The 21,054-nt window shown below is 35.3% G+C and overlaps 1 protein-coding gene across 1 annotated transcript in view; it reads left to right on the top strand.

Annotated features, from left to right (window-relative positions):
* Positions 1 to 21,054, top strand: part of LOC125654944 (uncharacterized) — a 60,192-nt gene that overhangs the window by 1,607 nt on the left and 37,531 nt on the right. The window contains exons 2-4 of the mRNA XM_048885058.2: positions 67 to 693; positions 7,870 to 8,113; positions 19,218 to 19,373. Coding sequence (XP_048741015.2) covers positions 424 to 693; positions 7,870 to 8,113; positions 19,218 to 19,373 — 670 coding nt within the window. The 5' untranslated portion in view covers positions 67 to 423. The remainder of the gene's footprint in view (positions 1 to 66; positions 694 to 7,869; positions 8,114 to 19,217; positions 19,374 to 21,054) is intronic.

Raw genomic sequence — 21,054 nt, 5'->3', positions numbered from 1 at the left:
ATATTGGTTCTGGTTACCACAAGTTGGCATTTAATTGATCCCTCTTCAACTGCTTTTATTTTTCAGGTGCTCACCATGTAGGTGAGGAGCAGAGGGAGATTACCATTATCCAATTGGATTAACAAGTGAAAAAATATATATACCCGAGTTCAATATTAAGATGTGCTCTTATTTTAACCTTTAATGGTATATTTTTTCTTGGAGTTATGTATTTCTTTAAACCACTATTAAAAGGAGTTAGCTTATGCCTCTAAGATGTGAAAGAACAATATCAAACCAGATTTTTCTAATCGGGATTACATTATGACCCCACAGTGTTTTAAAGCTGGAAACGGCTAAGTGGGCTATGCGTTTTCACTGTCGGTGTTTGTTGTAAATGACAGCTTTCCCTTGGCTTGATTGTGGTTTCTGACATAGTGGAATATGGGAAACAAGTGTGGTCATAAAGAGGCCGACCCGGATTCGGCATGGAAACAGCAGAACAAGGAAATTGCAACAAACCCAATGTACAAGTTTGTCGATTTCGCCGGTGGAGGGAAGTTGATTGAGGCGTATAAAACGGGGGGTGAGGCAGCAGTTAGAAAGATTGCAAAAACTGAGATTCTGCCGTACTTGTACAATGATGGAAATGGTGCTATGATATCCAAGTTGGATTACATAAAATGGCAATGCAGAATGCAAGCAAAGTTTACGGTAATAACTGCATATATTCTACATTTTATAATATATATATATATTATTATATATTTATATATCATGATGCAAGTAATCTTAAACACTTTACTCATATGTCATATTTGAAATACACATACTCACTGACTTGCCCATTACGAAAGTTTCGAGATGCTTCTAAGTTATAACCCTTTAAAGAATTCTTGTACATAGTAAGTCACAAAACAAAATATGTTTACACGCAGAGTGGGATAAATCACAGGCAATTATATTGCTTGGGTTCGAATTTACGAATAAAGAGTACTGTTCTATTAATTAGTAAATTCGAAGCTACGCAATATAATTGCGTGTGGGATGAGTGAGTGAATGTACACAGTATAGGTAGATCATCGCCTAGAATCGACTGAGTATAATGTGTACGTATTCAGGGAGTAAATAAACAAATGTACACAGTATAGGTAGATCATCGCCTAGAATCGACTGAGTATAATGTGTACGTATTCAGGGAGTAAATAAACAAATGTACACAGTATAGGTAGATCATCGCCTAGAATCGACTGGGTATAATGTGTACGTATTCAGGGAGTAAATAAACAAATGTACACAGTATAGGTAGATCATCGCCTAGAATCGACTGAGTATAATGTGTACGTATTCAGGGAGTAAATAAACAAATGTACACAGTATAGGTAGATCATCGCCTAGAATCGACTGAGTATAATGTGTACGTATTCAGGGAGTAAATAAACAAATGTACACAGTATAGGTAGATTCATCGCCTAGAATCGACTGGGTATAATGTGTACGTATTCAGGGAGTAAATAAACAAATGTACACAGTATAGGTAGATTCATCGCCTAGAATCGACTGGGTATAATGTGTACGTATTCAGGGAGTAAATAAACAAATGAAATTTTTATCATATCATACATTATTTCGTTGCTCGCGTACATACTATATACACAATACATATTTGAAGGATATTATTACTTGCAAATACAACGTTGGTTTCTATGTTGTCATTTTATTAATTTTTTTTCTTTTGGATATAGTATTTTGTATTTCCTACATTTACGTCTCTAATCAGGAGAGCTCTGCTTTTCATATTTTTTATCTTCCTCACTGACTGTAGGTTCACTCTGTCCCACAATAGCCATTCAGGGTAACACGAAATGCACCTTCTACACAGAAGAGCTCTTATTTCAAAAACTTGTGTATTCATTTCAGTTTTATTCAAATTCACTTAATGGAATAGAGGCCATTTATGGAAGTTGGAAATGCATTTCAACCCCTACGGTTTTCTTCGCCTTTCCTTTATCGTATTGTGTTGTCATTTTACATCTGATAAAAATATAGCTGCAGGACAGTAGCTCTTTGGGAAAAAAATTAGGATGGACTTAAAAAATTCCCAGAGAGCTTGACAGTCTACCAGCTATATAAAAAAAAATAGTGAGGAAACTTAACGTTATGGTAGAGTGATTGTTGCTTTAGTCAGTGTTAATTAAGCTTTTGTTTCAGAATTAGGAACTTTAACTGCCGTTATAATTGCCTGTTAATTGCAATCATTACATTCCTCTATTTACATTTATGCAATGTTTCAGTGTAACCGGAACTGATCTTTGTGATCAACCCTTAAAAGAGTTGGAGTCACTCTGGCTCAAGAATCATTTAATGTCCCATGATTGCAAACATTGCCCTTATACAATTACATGTATATGTTTTTTTTAAATACATAAAACTTCTAGCACAGTTACTCGTTATGGACATGGTGTCTGTAAATTGGGCTTTGTTTAATGGAGCATAGATCTATAATTAACTAAGTATTTACGTCATCAGTTGGAACTGGTGTTTGAGTGCTGGAATTACAAATGTCCTAGTGTCAATAAAAGCAGGACAAAATGAGTGAAGGGTTTGCGAAAGTGGCAGTATGTGACGCAACCAGCCATTATGTTAGAAAAATGATGCTAATGTGCTTTTAATAAAGTTCTGCCAGAGGAGCTGTAATGAAATCAAATTGCTTTTGAATTAAGTGTCCTTGAGTTTGTTTGAAAAGATCTGACTTTTTTGGTGCTTTTGCTAGAATTAATTCTTTGTGGCTGATTACTAAGTTTATCATGAATGTTAAAGGACCTGTTCAGAAATTGCATTGATTTCATATTGATTTTTCTATTATACCCCAGTGGCCTGATGGCAGTCGAAAAAATTTCCTTTGATTTTGCTGTTTGGAATCCATTTTTTAAAGTGTGTTTAAAACGTAGATAGGTCAGATTATTGTTGACTTCAGTTAAAAATATTATTTATCCCACCTCCCCATGATCAGGAGTAGAGGGATACTGTTCTCCATCTGTCTCTGTGTGTTGAATGCCAGGGACCGTTCTGTCTCGTCAAGTCATAGTTTTCGGATTATTCAAGGTGGAACTCTTCCTCTGTGGTCAAAGTGAGGACAGGCCCGTCTCTCCCCCCAAAGTTAGATCGAATATCAGACCCATTTCCAATGACAAAAATGTCACCCATTTTCCCAATTTTATGAGCAAAATTTTCCAATATGCATTTAAGAATTGACACATACAGATTTTCGCTATATAACCATCACACACAGGTTTTTGCTCTAAGCTTCTATCAATACACAGTATCGCACTGTTAAGCTAAATCATTTTAAATTCAGAAAATTACAGGTGGGACATAATTATTTTACCAGCAGTCGACATCTTGTGTATGGCTGTCATTGATAAATGATGAAAAATGCATGCATCTGTGTGCAGTATATAGACAGAAATGTGTGTATTTTTCATGAAGCGATTGTCCGACATTTTATGGAAGAGTGTCCCCCATTACTAGAGGTACAGTCATACCATTGGATGCCTCGTGGTGGTTGCATGGTGGACTGTTAATTTGGTGAAAACTCTCCATGAACTGCTTTGCATGGCCAGAAATGAATTATCTGTAATAGGAAGGGAGAACATGCAATGGACCAGACTGGAATTCGAACCCGGGCCCCCTGAATCTCTAGTCAGGTGCTTTACCAACTGAGCTAACTGGCCACCGGTGATCGAACCCGGCTGACCACTACTTATCAATGGGTTGAAACTAACATTATTTACTGAAAAAAATCTTGTGACACAATAAGTAGCACTATAATGACAGTTTGATAAGCTCTGACATGGTGATTTGCACTTAAAACTGCAATTTTCAAAGTTTTCTTTAATGATGGACTTCATATTCCAGAAACATTTTTCCGTTTTGAAATTCCCAGTGTCTGGACAATCAAAGAGGCTGCATGCAAATGAATATTGCAACATCTCTTGTACATAAACACTGTACTGCATCATATATTTCATTTAATTGATATCCTGAGTTGTTACATTTAAGATAGGTTATACAACTCCATCAACATTCCACCCTCTAACTCTCACCAGTAGCAGCCATTTTCTCACTCACTGTTGCTTGCTTCAAGGTGATATCAAATTTTCATCAATCCCAATGTAAAATTTCTTTATGAATATGATATCACACACCACATCTGACTTGTCCAACTCATCTCAATTTTCACGTTGATTTCTATGAGGATTGTAGCATTGATCATTACCGTCTTCTATATCAATTTTGGAATTATGATAATTTTTCCATCTTCAAAGTTTTTAGCGTTTAACAGGAGGAGCACAAAATCTAAGATGTTGTGTAATTACCTCCCCCTACCCTCGATGTCGCTCATTAATTACCTCCCCCTACCCTCGATGTCGCTCATTAATTACCTCCCCCTACCCTCGATGTCGCTCATTAATTACCTCCCCCTACCCTCGATGTCGCTCATTAATTACCTCCCCCTACCCTCGATATCGCTCATTAATTACCTCCCCCTACCCTCGATGTCGCTCATTAATGTTGTTTAATTACCTAGCCCCTACCCTCGATGTCGCTCATTAAAGTTGTGTAATTACCTCGCCCCTACCCTCGATGTCGCTCATTAATTACCTCCCCCATACCCTCGATGTCGCTCGTTAATCTTGACCAACGGTAACTGCTACTGTGTGGTACTAGTGCATTCTTCTACATCCTTTCTGTTTTGGACAGTGTCCGATCTCTGAAAGGACATTTTTAATTTCAACCACCAAATGGAGTTATAATAATAAATCAGAATGAATGATAATATGAAATTGTTTATTTTTTTAGAAAGTGTTTTAATATACGTACATTATTATCAGGCTGATTATAAATGGATTGAATTTTATATGTATATTTGACATTTAATAGAAATGTAAACTATCGGCTGGAATTGTTCTGCTATAGTATATTTACACGTCGGTGACATCAGTGTTTTGGGGCTTGGTGTGTACACCCTGTGCACTCGACTGCCCCGATTCCTCTGTCACCAGCGAGGACCTGGTCTGTTAAACCCTCCAGGGGAAATCGTGTTGACACACCAACTCCTTCACGATAAAACTGTTTACTCTCAAATCATTCAGATGAAATTTGTTTGAAAATAATGGGTTTAACACAGATTAGCCATGTTTGGATAGATTTGAAGGGAGAAGAAAAAAAACTATCAAGAAAATTTGTTCCCTCTCTTTAAAGAGAAAATTTTTCCCCTTTGTTGATTTGGAGTCTGGTGATTGTTATAATCTGTGATGAAAGTCTTGAAAGAATAGTCTTAATAAAATAAACAGCATATGTAATCACTTATAAATACAGACATGACAAATGAGCTGAAGGCTCGCCCTTGGAACATATTGAAGGGTCAAGAAGTAGTTTTGGAATCGTTCCACTGTTCTTTGTGAAAGCATAGAATCTGTCAGCTGGTTCACTGATGATAATGGCATATCGGTGAAATGTCACACTAGTGCGTTAGTCTGCTGCAAATGGTAAATTTAACAATATACAACACATAGCTGATCAAGGGTATATGTAAAATTAATTCTTGAAATAAAAGTCTCGTGGGGATCAGGGTTAGAATAGGTCCTCGGTAGTCAGTACCGCTTGCTTGTCGTTTAAAGAGGCGAATAAATGGGGCGATCCTTCGGATGAAACCATTTTTTTTTTTAAAAACAGAGGCCCTGTGTCTTAGCAGGTGTGGCACGATAAAGATCTCTCCCTGCTCAAAGGCCATAAGCACCGAGCATAGGCCTAAATTTTGCAGCCCTTCACTGGCAGTGGTGACGTCTCCATATGAGGGAAATATTCTCGAGAGGGACGTTAAACAATATATAGTCAATCAATCGTGAAATAAAACTAGGGGTCATCAGAAGGGGTGAAAAATAATATCTCTTATATAATTGAAAATGTAACAGGAATTTGTGATATTTGTCTCTTTCTCTCTCTCTTTCTCTCTCTCAATCTCTCACTCACTTTCTCTCTCTCTCTCACTTTCTCACTTTCTCTCTCTCTCTCTCACTTTCTCTCTCTATCTCTCTCTCACTTTCTCTCTCTCTCTCTCTCTCTCTCTCTCTCTCTCTCTCTCTCTCTCTCTCTCATTGATGCTGTATAATCAGAGTGTTTCACTTAGTTGATCAAATCATGGAAAAGCTTAAAAAAACATTAACCCACTTCTTATTATTTATAACCAAAAGAAATGGTCTCTGGTTTTATTAGGCTGTGAAGATCAATTTCTATGACAACAAATCAATTTATCATTAGGAACCTGATATCAATATTTATTAACAATAACTGATTAAGAACTTCTTGGATGGAAATAATTTATGCATTCATGAAGTGTGTCCGAGGTCGAATACATGGTCATAATTGATACCATGTACGTTAGTCAGCTTTGATTTGAATGATATCAAGTAATAAGAAATCATAGGATATATATTCATAGTAGCTACTTAGGAAAATAGTTTTATAGATTTAAGGGTCTACTTTTTGTCTGTGTTTGAAATGGTGGTTGGTTGCTAAATATCAATGGCAGATGAATCGGATCAAATTCAATTACATAATCGTTATGATTACATTATAGTATTTGATAATGACTTGTGAGAATACTGACAAGCAAACCCCCTGTAAGTCATTGTGTGGGCCCTGAGGTCCCCCTGTAAGTCATTGTGTGGGTCCTGAGGTCCCCCTGTAAGTCATTGTGTGGGTCCTGAGGTCCCCCTGTAAGTCATTGTGTGGGTCCTGAGGTCCCCCTGTAAGTCATTGTGTGGGCCCTGAGGTCCCCCTGTAAGTCATTGTGTGGGCCCTGAGGTCCATTCTGAAAATATATGATATAAGCGAGGTTAAAATTGGATGCCATGGAGGAAATCAGCTTACATATGCACAAGTGTACGTTTTCACTGGAGCCAGTCGGAACATTGCTGGACCTTTTTCATCAAGTCGTGAAAAACAGTACTCCCCACATATCACAATTTCTCAAGTATTTTTGGCAAGCTCGGAAAAACCATGTGACGGAAAGGTGTGAGAAAGTGTGATAACCTCGACTTGACGGAAGAGGCGGGGTTATGTTCCGATTGCGCCAGACCTAATGGGATAGTTTGTGACTGTACACATGAGTTATGTTCCGATTGCGCCAGACCTAATGGGATAGTTTGTGACTGTACACATGAGTTATGTTCCAATAGCGCCAGACCTAATGTGATAGTTTAAATGTGACTGTACACATGAGTTATGTTCCGATTGCGCCAGACCTAATGGAATAGTTTGTGACTGTACACGTGAGTTATGTTCCAATTGCACCAGACCTAATGGGATAGTTTGTGACTGTACACATGAGTTATGTTCCGATTGCGCCAGACCTAATGGGATAGTTTGTGACTGTACACATGAGTTATGTTCCAATAGCGCCAGACCTAATGTGATAGTTTAAATGTGACTGTACACATGAGTTATGTTCCGATTGCGCCAGACCTAATGGAATAGTTTGTGACTGTACACGTGAGTTATGTTCCGATTGCGCCAGACCTAATGGAATAGTTTGTGACTGTACACATGAGTTATGTTCCGATTGCGCCAGACCTAATGGAATAGTTTGTGACTGTACACATGAGTTATGTTCCGATTGCGCCAGACCTAATGGGATAGCTTGTGACTGTACACATGGGGGAGACAAAATGTTTGTCAGAATTAGCAATGTTTCATAAAAATTTATTCATTTGTAAAATAGAACTTTACATGACATCATATTGAATTCACCTTTGAGTCAGCAATGCTTAACAAAGAAATATAATATTTATACAATGTTGATTATATTACACATGCTTTTTGCAGGGTTCGACTGTGTGGGAAACACGAACAGATGAACAATTATTAAGTGACTTCAAGGAGGATTATTTCAACAAAGTGCTCCCTCATGAAGTATGCTGGGATATCAACAAAAGGGGTGGGGTGGGGGAAAGTCCGTTCCATCTACTGTATCTACTGGACTCGCCTACACATTATGCTGTGGGGGAAATTCTGTTAGAACTGTACCCAAAACTCAGCCTTGACGTTTACGAAGGAGAGGAATATTTTGGTGTGTATATATACAAATATATAAATCATAGCGTCAAAGATGTTTTAATTAGAAGTTAGGTTCGATTAAAAAAAATTAATGAACCGACTAGATTGTTTGTATAAAAGAGAGAGAGAAAATTTCCAGGCTGGTATTGATATCTCCAACTTTTTTTAATTAATAATTTATTTTGGAAGCAAATTGATGATATTTCGTTTATCGCTTGATGGGTAATTCGTCAGTATATCATTTTATTCTGGGCGCTGATACGACATTATTTAAGACACACAAAGCATGATAAGTATTGATTGTCCCACCCTGACTCACTATCCTAAAGCATAAAACACTTTTTTTTTAACTTCAGCCCGAATGAACAGTTCATACTGTGACTGTGGTAAGGAACCAATGAGATTATTTCCTAGGAAACTGTAAAAATTAACTGTCTGGAAATACCTTAATGGCAGATAGGGGCTCGCAGTGGCTGAACCGGTTTGCATGAGAAAAGAAAAACTTGATTTTCTTAGTTTATGGCAAAATGATTGGAGTAATTGTCGATTTGTACAAGCAGAAGTATTCTTGGGAAACTTTGGGATAATTCATAGCCAGGGATGACTTAGCAGTTTTGTGTAATGCTGCTTAATGGTCATGTTTTCTTACAATTAGGATAGATTTATAATAGCAACATAAAATACTTCTCTTTTCTATTTTCGATGAAGATTTATGATTATGAGCACAGAGTAGGCAGTTTTCAACGAATGTAAGATTTCCAGGTTAGTGATCATGAGCTGGAACAGTTATTAAATGAGGCTGAAATTAAGGTTTATTTGTTTGTTTTTGTGTTGCGTCCCTTCCAGAATTCTTCCCTCTTATTGAACCATCAGCAGCTGTAGGTAGAAGTTTTTAAGATTGTGAACACTAGAAATTAATTACATCATAATATTAAAAAGAAAACCCATTAGATTTTTCTGCTTTAGGAAAGAATCAAAATCTTAAAACATATTTGTAAAGTGATGGATTTCAATGTAGGTTGAAAATAATTAGTTTTACTTTCCCCCCATTTTTTTTCTCTCCATTTTCAGAGTACACAAAAGAACATTCTGATCACAATTTTTTTTAGGTTATATTAACACATACTAAACATAAAGAGTTCTTTTTTCATTGTTTATCCGGTATTTAGGTTATATTAACACATACAGCACACGACACAAGTTTTATGCGTGTTCCATGCAACGCGGTGGAACAAATTTACCCCAAACACGGTGGACCTTTAAAATTGTCGGCACCTTTGAAATCCTATTTTTCCGCGCGAGCTAGACATTGAAGTCCACGGAGGATCTCCGTGGATGCCACCGCGCATCTCCGTGGATGTCGCCTGTACCTCCGTCGATGCCACCGTGTACCTCCGTGTGATAAAACAAAGAAATAATTTCCGAAATGATTCACCCAAAAAACCTTTTTGCTTGGCTAGCTTGCATGCCCCCACCCCATTACTTATTTAGAAATTAGCTATAAATCATTCAATTCTTGTAATTGTTGTTTAATGATACGTTGGTGTTTTCGATACATATCCGTATGTAGACTTCCCTGCAGACGTTCACACCTTTTTATGAAACGCCCAAATTCTCGACATCCTGTATATAAACGCCTGTGTTATTCCTACCACTCGTCGGTACATTGTTTCACAGCACGTGCAGCACAATTTCACCAAATAAAAGAAGGGTCATGAACAACGACAATCACATGCCAGTAATTTCAATTTGATAAACAGCAGTTCAAAGAAATGTGTACCATAAGCAATGGTTTATTTTTACGTAAATTTTTCATTGTAATTAGGAATAGGTGATTAAGGTCAGCTATATACATGTATATGTTTACATTGGATATGAATTTCATTATGTACTCAACTGTGAAGCAATGTGAGCAAAGAATCAAATTTTTATCACCTAAACAAATAAATATTAAAAATATCTTTACTTTTAAACAAACCTTTAGAAAACTCCGTACTTTCATTAAGAAAATAATAAAATAAAATGTGCTCCCCTACCTAGAATACCCATACTTCACATTAATAATAAAACAGTTTTTTTAGGGTTTTTTTTTCTAACTTGATAAATACTTTATTACACGCATGTATTATTTACTAAATGTATATATAACAGCTTTTTGTCTTATATTTTTGTATACCATTGCATAATGGTGATGAGATTCAATAAATTGAATTGAGTACATGTAGTCTTGAAATATCACAAAGTAAAGAGTTGACAACGATTGAAATAAAAATGCAGACGTTTTCTCGTTTATTCAGTAACTCAATAACTTGCGCGTTCTTCTGAATGACAGTTGTAAAACAAACGTACTAGGTTTTGGTCAGTTATTACATAATACGGGGGTAAAATTCATCTAATCTCCGCTATCAATGGGTTTTGAGTCAACTGTGCCTTCGTGGACAAATAATCTCGGCTTGCGAAGATGGAAAAAAAAGCCTAGATAGTCCGCTTGCATTAACATGTATTATGAAGGTGCAATCGAAGAATTATCCAGTAAATCCAATGATGTTACAGTATTTATAGCATGTATTTATTTCATTTTTGACTGAGAGAGAGATAGACAGCTAAGCACGTAACATCGTTTTAGAAGAGGAGGTGGGGGGGGGACTCATTCATTAGTCCTAACCCGGACCAGCCAAAAAATTTAACATTGAAAGAAAACAAAATGGGAAATAAAAAAAATATCAGAATGAAAGGGGATGGATAATTAATCAGAAAGAAATTGTACTTTCAAGATTTATACTGAACGTATTAAACTTCCCGTATCTGCATACATTCATGAATATTATAATCAATGATTACCAATGCTCTCTCTCTCTCATTATCTAATGCATCTAAAGATTAAATTAAAGATTTTAATAATCGATAGTGTATATGAACAAAAGCAAATAATCGTTAAGTCATTTCTGTTTATATACATGTATATTAGTTTTTTTTTTTTCATGAACTAGTTGCATTTGACACCGAGGATTTACATCCTTAAATATTGATTACAAGCACGTAGAATCAGAGAGGGTGTACTTTGAAAACTTGAAAGGTTTTCGTAATCGGACAATTTAAGCACCATTTTTGTTGTTATATTATTGCTTATCAAGAAATTTACACAACTTAACCGGCAACATACCCCTCCTGATACATTGAAAAATATAAGTAATGTTAGCACGGGGCTCTATAAAGTCCAATCTGCAGTTTGGTCATACTTCGTCATTCAATAACTTATTCAAAATAAAAAAAAATGTTTGTCGGGTTAGTGGTACTATGATGTATGACTATAACAATGACCTGTGTATAACTTATACATTCCTTGCAAATTCGAAGGGGTTTTCGCCTCAGTAGAACAATGGGGGTCAGCTAATCCGTGTATTTGAAATCAACAGAAGTGCTTAGCTTCTTGCGGAAAGTGTGAAATATATTGGGTCGGCGCAAGATACCCGTGATCTTAGACTAGAACTGATATCGCGCCGACCCAATATATTTCACACTTTTCATGAGAAGTCAAAACCCAAACTAGTTAACCGTAATTTAGTTATACTGTGACAAGACCCTAGGAATTTGCATGGTATATACTTATTATACAAAAATCATTGCATTATCCAGACACTCCCGATGAACATTTTTTTTTTAATGAAAACCTCTATCAAAGTACATCGAACATAAGTCTCGGTCAAATGTAATTAACTCGGGATTTTAAAAATAAATCATTCGATGGTTTGTATTTTTGCTTCTATTAATTACGTAATAAATTAATTCCAATTTGTTAATCATCGACAATGCTCTAATTTCTATATTGGATCAAGTTATATTTGTCAAGATGCATATCAACACAATATGATGGAGGTAATTATGTTAAACAGCGCATTTGTCAGAGAGAGAGAGAGAGAGAGAGAGCACATCTGTAATTATTAAACATCCCTATCACATGTTGTACATGTATGTTTTTCATGTACTGAATATACTAATTCGCATTCAAAACAGGAATTGCCTGCAAGTACGCATTATTTAAACATAGAATTTAAGAATATTTTAATGAAGAAAGAAGATAAAAGAAAAAAATTCAAAACCAGGTTTTCTTAAAAACATAATATATAGTGTTTGGTATCGTTGGAATCGGTTCAATATGCTGAAAAACAATATAAGTATCAGGGGGGAAATTATTGACATTTTTTCTTTTTCTTAAAATTCCACCCTTATCTTGATTATTTGGCCTGCGGCACATTTTCACATCTCCCGCAAGGCCAGAACAAAGCTCTTAGCAGCTGTGTGTATTCGCAAATAACACACACCGTGGAACACGGAGGACACGGTGTATCTCCGTGGATTTTCCACCGTGGTCTTTCCACGGTGGGGTGTATAAAACTCGTGTCGTGTACTGTACTAAACATAAGGAGTTCTTTTTTAATTGTTTATCCAGTATTTAGGTTATATTAACACATACTAACATAAGGGGTTCTTTTTTCATTGTTTATCCGGTATTTAGGTTATATTAACACATACTAACATAAGGAGTTCTTTTTTCATTGTTTATCTGGTATTTAGGTTATATCAACACATACTAACATAAGGAGTTCTTTTTTCATTGTTTATCCAGTATTTAGGTTATATTAACACATACTAACATAAGGAGTTCTTTTTTCATTGTTTATCCGGTATTTAGGTTATATTAACACATACTAACATAAGGAGTTCTTTTTTCATTGTTTAACCCGTTTTTGAGGTTATTTTTCACACGGTGACAGAGACATCAATGTCACCAGCTTTAGTTGACGTTCCGCTCATTTTGACGTATACTTGGCGCTCAGGGTCGTAGCTGTGAGAGGGTCATTTATTGTGTCTGCTGTGACATGGAACCTCCATCTCAGGGTCATAGCTGTGAAAGGGTAATTTATTGTACCAATGCTTGCTGTGACACGGGACCTCCATTTTTAGAGACCATACGAGACCAGTATCAATCCTAGTCTAGGTCTCGCAAACCGTTTGACTTCCCACTCGTAGAGCACTACATTGACAAACGTGTCGGTGACCTAGACTAGCTAGGATCAATCCCAGTGCCCTAACCACAAGGCATCTGCAAAATTGTAGGGAAGAGGATATAATGATTTAGAGTTGCGGAAACTTAGCAATTTTTATTTTTGGTCCCGTTAAGATGTGGATTGATACTGTTGACAATTCACAAGATCAACCTTTATTTATATATATATATATATATATATCAATTATACTCCTAAATTGTATAAAAAATGAAATGGGGCACTAAACTTCAAGCTGTTTCCAGGAGTGCAGAATAGAGCTTGACCCAAATGAGATATTAATTTATTAGCTATAATTAATAATTAAGTCATGAGGTTTAGAACTCAGCAGCCACAGATGATCTGATGGTTGAGTTTCGTCTGCGAACAATAGAACAATACATCCAATCAATCCATAATATTATCCTCATCATTAATGGAGCAAAATATTAGCTGGAACAGTGAATTGAAAAAAAAAGACGTCAAACAAAATCAATGTTAGGTTTAGGTGCCATATGAGACTGGCCCGTAGTTAGATATGGCAGTTCATTGCTGTGTTCATTCCAAGTCATTGTTTACAGAGCAGATTCCTCCCTGTCGCTTCAGAAAATGTTAGGAGTCTACAGTGTTGAGTAGGGATTCATGCCAAATTTGCTAAATCATGATAATTAATAAGAGGATTCGGACCGAGTAGTTATTTAAACTTGCAATCAAACAGATGGAAATTCAAGACCAGGTCATATGTTGGAGGATAAATTAACCGTCAATAATGTGCACATCAACCAATGTCTGTAAGAAATCTGTACATGCAGTTTCAATGTCATTAATTTTCTTAATAAAAGCACTGGCCCTTGAACACCTTGGGTGCCCGGGTAGTGGAGTGATTAACACACTCGCTTCTTACGGCATGCAGTGACTTGAAGTAGATGTTCGGGATCGGCAGTGGTTGTATGTGGGAGGTATTATACTCGGACCCGTGGGTTTCCTCCGGGGTACTCACGCTTGATCCTCTCGAATCAATGACCACTTAATGCCAATGAGTTGTAGAACTTGAATGTAATTCGGTCATTGAAAATAGATAAAGTTTAAACTGCACATAAAACCCTATAGAATACAATATAAAATTAATGTTATATAATGGAGTAAAGGTGTCAATTGCACAAATGACCGTATGCTTCCATAGTTACCGGGCATGATACAAACATTGAACCTAGACCTTTACTCCTAAAATGTATTAGAGGCAAAGGTCATTTTTACAAAGGTCAAGTTCAGTATTGTCATGCAAGGTCATTGTCATAACTTTTTCAAATTTTAAGCAAACTTCAGGTCTTTTTGAGAGTCAGTCTATCGCTGGTACAGATCTAAACACTTTCTGAGTATAGCAGTGTATAAGTACTTTCTGAGTATAGCAGTGTATAAGTACTTTCTGAGTATAGCATTATATCTAAGTACTTTCTGAGTAGAGCAGTGTATCTAAGTACTTTCTGAGTAGAGAAGTGTATCTAAGTACTTTTTGAGTAGAGCAGTGTATCTAAGTACTTTCTGAGTAGAGCAGTGTATCTAAGTACTTTCTGAGTATAGCAGTGTATCTAAGTACTTTCTGAGTATAGCAGTGTATCTAAGTACTTTCTGAGTATAGCAGTGTATAAGTACTTTCTGAGTATAGCAGTGTATAAGTACTTTCTGAGTATAGCAGTATATCTAAGTACTTTCTGAGTAGAGCAGTGTATCTAAGTACTTTCTGAGTAGAGAAGTGTATCTAAGTACTTTTTGAGTAGAGAAGTGTATCTAAGTACTTTCTGAGTATAGCAGTGTATCTAAGTACTTTCTGAGTAGAGCAGTGTATCTAAGTACTTTCTGAGTATAGCAGTGTATCTAAGTACTTTCTGAGTATAGCAGTGTATCTAAGTACTTTCTGAGTATAGCAGTGTATAAGTACTTTCTGAGTAGAGCAGTGTATCTAAGTACTTTCTGAGTATAGCAGTGTATCTAAGTACTTTCTGAGTATAGCAGTGTATCTAAGTACTTTCTGAGCAGTATAGTGTACTGCTGACCTTGGCTTTCCCCAGAGGAAAATTGCATGCATAGATCCAGAAAATTTTTCAGAGGGGTTGTTGTTGTTGGGGGAGGGGGGGGGGGTTCACCCAAACACCCCATTTCTAGATCCGATGTATGAGTGCATGGTCCAATATTACGATATCTTACTCCTGAGACATAATTATAATAGTTACAAATGAATGTTTTTATCAAATAATAGCAGAATAGTTACATTAATAAAGGTTTTATCAAATATCGACAGATTAGTTACAAATCAATATTTTATCAAATATTTGGTAGAGTTCTGACTCCTGGTTCCCCCCCCCCCCCCCCCCCCCCCCCCCTCCCCGCTCAAACACACACCCACACCAGAAACCTCTTTAGAACTACACTCTACATAACATTTTACTTTAAATTGATATGTTATCATATTACAAGAACTAGTGTATGTGTTGAAAAGGAAGGATTTTAAACATTTGTCTCGGTATGTTTATTGGTCCAGATGTGTAATTGAGCAGTCAACATGTTTATACTGAATAGACTTTTATGTATTGTTGATGATATCAGACTGGGAGACCTAAGATCATTTTTCTTATTTGTCAGGCCGATGGAAATCAAGAGTTTTAAATCAAAAAATCAATTTGAATGGCTGACAGAATGATTACTGGTGCAAAATGAATCTATTTCACAGAGAGAAAAATGTGAAGTTCGCATTTAAAGAACAGCAAATTGAATGAATTTTTTGCAATGATTTATGTAACAACAGAATATTTCAAATTGTCAGTGTACTCAGTGTAGTATGTTTAGAAAGTCACTTAAATACATTTTTCTTAATTGCAATGAAACTAAGTGGTATTAATATTTGATATTCAATCTATCATAGAAATGGAAAAAAAAAAAAGAAGAAATTGATATTTCCAGCATAACTCATCACATTTATATATGATTCAAAATGTTCAAAATTTAATGTTGTAGTAAATGCATACAATGACCTCACAAGAACATGAAACTCAAGTGAAACTTAGATTTTGAATAATTATTTTTATGCCATGATGTAGTTGAATTGATGTTGAAAAGGAAGTATGAAGTGGAGATGTGGTTGTATTTAGTTTTGGGTCTTTCTCTTTGTTTATCCACTTAAACTTAACCTCTTGGCCACACCTTTTGAAGGGTTGTAGTGCTTGGGCTTTCATATTTCACATATCGATGTGTATTCCTTTTGACAAGACCTTTATTTTGATACCAGAAGGACTTTGCTGCCATACAGGGGCATCAGTGTTTCGCAAACTTAACTTGACGTTTTAAACATTTAATTCTTAGTCGTCACAACAGTAATATTTATCAGGAATTTGTGCTGATTTTTCTTTATAATTGAACATCTGAAATATTACACATTTTATTGTCTATAGAATCAGGGTTTTTTTTCTTCCTCTGAAGATTTAAGTTTAGGTGCTTGCTTTTTCTTTTAATTAAAATCATAAAGAATAAGTAAATGAATAAGGAAAAAATGTATAATTATATTTGAAAGATACATACCTGTGTATGTATTACAGTGGAGCCTCGTTAATCCGGACGCTTTGGTTCCCAGCAAAATCGTCCAGATAAATGAAGCGTCCGGATAATTGAATCGCATATTTTCTAACTTTGCATATTAAGTAGCCAATATGTGCCTACTTTATTGATGCATAGTGAATTAAACACATTCTATCATTGGATTTAACCATTTGCATTAGTAAATAAATTATGATAATGTTAACATTTACATGTATTTCAAAGCACTAAAATTTAATGTACGTGTTCAGTGTATTTGCCTGTGCTTACATTGTACATACATATGACCCTAATAAAATATACAAAACTGTGTACTGTATGCACTAAAACAAATAATGAAGCACTTTATGTAACTATAAGTAATTAAATCATTAGTAACTAACATAATCATTTACATTTCAAACATTTCATCACACTTTTACTTCTTAAAGAGGCCGGTAATTTCCATCTGTCACGATTCACGGGTTCGGCGGTCGTTAAAACAATCTTCATCGTCCAAAGTTGATATTAGAATTTCGTGATTATCATGTCAGTTGACAACATTCTTTAACCAAAATTCAATCTGCCAGACTTTATATTTCTTATTCTATAATTATCCAAGACAATATCAGGAGAACAAAATCATTTAAGCTCGTAATATCAAGACCTACTACTGCTTTGATCTAGTCACGCGCACCTATTATTTTCATGATGCGATAATAACGGAACAAAACTCGGGTGAAATTAACATTACAGGTACATACAGAATTTAATTGTCATTTTCCTTAAAATGGTAATTTTCTCACTTCTACGCAGAGTTTAAAATTTCGAAAGCAATAAAGCTAGACTACAACATCGTAAGAAGAATCAATTGTACACAGGTACATTCTACATGCGCGACATTCTAAACGTTAAAAAATCATACTATATATACATGTGCATGAACATACATGTATATTTCACGCCAATCAACAGAATAAAATCCAGAATCTAGAAGTATAATCTACACTCTTTAGATTTGAATAAGCCGATATGAATTTACGAATCAGTTAACAACTGATACGTGTAGTAGTTAAAAAAATTATCATTACGGCATGATGTTTAATTTATTAATACTATTAGGGTATTGATCAAGACTATAAAATAATATGCTACAGATTTATGTACAAAATTCAACACTACACGCAATAAAGATCTTATGTGCGAAAATTGGCAATACAATGTCTCGATCGGCACGTGCTATCTAACAGACTTATCATCACACACCACCTAATTGGAGGGAGGTGTTGACAGGGTACAGGTAATCGCTTCAATTAGACAGTTTGGCTTGTTTTCTTTATAATTTACACCTTGCTAAAATTGTCCGACACAGACCTTCCCTACACAAAATTACCGTCCAGATTAACGGTACAATTTTCAATGCATTATAACGTTTTGTAGTAAAAAGTGACCGTCCGGATCCGGAACGCGAATTTCCGGATTAATGATGCAAAATAATGTATAAAAATTCCGTTCCCTAGAAAAATCGTCCGGAAGGTGAAGCATCCGGATTAATGGCGTCCGGATTACCGAGGCTCCACTGTATATGCATGTCAGGGGTCTTTGTGGAAAGGAAATTGGTGCAAAAATGGCAATAAAGTGCATTTTTCATTAAAAAAAAATTAAATCTGGCAAAATGAAACATTTTTATATCATGTACGTAAAGATACCAGAATTTTTAAAAAGAAATTATGGTCATGTATATATATACAGTACATACAATGTCGTATATCAGAATGATTCGAGTATTGTACTCCCGTATATATTCAGTATTTACAATGTCGTATATCAGAATGATTCGAGTATTGTACTCCCGTATATATTCAGTATATACAATGTCGTATATCAGAATGATTCGGGTATTGTACTCCCGTATATATTCAGTATATACAATGTCGTATATCAGAATGATTCGGGTATTGTACTCCTGTATATATTCAGTATATACAATGTCGTATATCGGAATGATTCGAGTATTGTACACCTGTATATATTCAGTATATACAATGTCGTATATCGGAATGATTCGAGTATTGTACACCTGTATATATTCAGTATATACAATGTCGTATATCAGAATGATTCGGGTATTGTACACCTGTATATATTCAGTATATACAATGTCGTATATCAGAATGATTCGGGTATTGTACACCTGTATATATTCAGTATATACAATGTCGTATATCAGAATGATTCGGGTATTGTACTCCTGTATATATTCAGTATATACAATGTCGTATATCAGAATGATTCGGGTATTGTAGTCTTCATCAATTAAAAGTAATCTTTTCTTCCAAGTAATGTAGGGCCCTATCAAACTGTTGGTTACTAAATGTATAGTGATTGTAGTCCTGCATAGAGAATTGATTTATCTATTCAGTTTGAATTTAAGTATATAATTGACAGATTCTTAATGATTTGTTGCAAAGAAAGACATGAAATTTTCATCTCTTTGTTTTTCAGGGGAAAGTGCTCTTCATATAGCAATAGTGTTTGGTAGTCTTGATGCTGTAAAACTTCTCATCGCCAAAGGTGCTCTAGTGGACCAGCGGTGTACGGGGCGGTTCTTCCTGCCTGAGGACCAGAAGAAGGGCTATACTAAAACCACAGACTATAGAGGTTGGTAATTGATATTTCTATGGCTAGGGTTAAGACACCGTGTCTAGACCACGTCTTTGTGGCCACCATTTTGACTTCTGGCTCGGATTTCTCAAAAAAAATGGCATCATCATGTTATTCGCTCCACAGAGCGAATTAGCATGTACTCTATGTACTTAATATAGCATTTATTCTGTAAATGTGAATGAATGATTTTTGCTTTTATAAACGGAATAAATAGCATGATTATAAAAAATCAATAGTTAACACATTTTTAAATAAACAGAACATGTCGAACTAATTCGCACCGGAGCGAATAACATGATTATGCCGAAAAAATCTCAAACTTCAGTTTGAGTTTTCTTTAATTTGAGCAGGCAAATTTTGAGTAAAAATCTTAGACTTAAGTCCAAGTTTCGACTTAAGTTTCTTTCGAAAATCCAGGCCTGGATAGGTATAAGGTAAGAAAAATGGATGTTTTTTATGCTTGAGGCAAAAAATGTCAAATACTCCGGCCGTGAAATTCAACTAAGAAATCACACTTTACAAAAATTTTATTTATACTAAAATTTAAAAAAAATCTTTGAGAGAGGTAGAGCAAGACAAAGATTATAGGGTCCGTAGTAGGGGGGGCCAAGGGGAGGGGGGCACTTTTTACTTGTATGTTAATCTGACAGGGCAAACCATTAATTCTTATGAAATCATACCTGTAAATAACTGTATTATATATAGCTTTGTTCAAATCCTGACCATTTAATCCACTTCTAGATAGTTTGAGGGTCGTGTTATTTGAATTTGCGTATCATTGCATTTCTTACACAGAGATATGCTAATTTCTTTGTTATATAAATGTCAATATTCAATTCAAATCCCAGGTGTAATGATCTTTTTCCTCTTGAATAATTACATTCCAAAACTGGTCATTATTCTCCCAGGAAGCTTTTGACAATTTCATTGATAGGGCAATTTAAAATATGAAAAATTCATTGATATGAAAGCTAAAAGGGCTTGGATGCATTGTAGGTGCTGTTGACTTGAAAAATATTTCATAGCTATGTACAATAAAATTTATTTACATGTATGTTCTAATTTCAAGGTGTCTATATATATTAAATTATTGGGTTTTAAAGAAGACAAGTTTGGGGTTTTTTTGTTTTGTTTTTGTTTTTTTAAGCTCGCCCACCTTTACTCCCGGATGTAAAAGGAAACCAAAGAAACAAAACAAATTTTTATATTCCCCAATAGATGAAGTAGATGAAAATATACTTAGAAATATTCCCAGCTGATGTTATGTTCATGTAAGCATACATAGTACTTTTTAAAATGATTTTTTATGACCCTCGTGATGTTGCCATGCATACAAATTCCAAAACTATTAATGGTCCCTTGTGGCTCCCTCAGATATATTGCCGCAGTGTTGATTTAAAAAAAAACAAACAATGGTTGCATTGGGAGTCGGAACACCTATTTTGTTTTTCAGCTTCATGTATCATTTAGCGTGCTTACAATAACATGATAAGATTTTCTGGTTGCTTAAAGAGTGAAATTATTAGTGTGTAAACTAAACTCTGCATAATGAAATGAAAATTGACATCGATATGTATACATGCATCGTCTCTCTGTAAAAACAATTCTAGGAATGACATGTTGTCTTTCTTTTTAAAATTGGATATTGAATAATTGAATATTGTATTAATTTAGT

This window comes from Ostrea edulis, chromosome 7, assembly GCF_947568905.1.
Source record: "Ostrea edulis chromosome 7, xbOstEdul1.1, whole genome shotgun sequence".
NCBI classification, from domain to species: Eukaryota; Metazoa; Mollusca; class Bivalvia; order Ostreida; family Ostreidae; genus Ostrea; species Ostrea edulis.
Note: the sequence above shows the minus strand (reverse complement) of the source record. Positions and strands in the feature narration are given on the sequence as shown.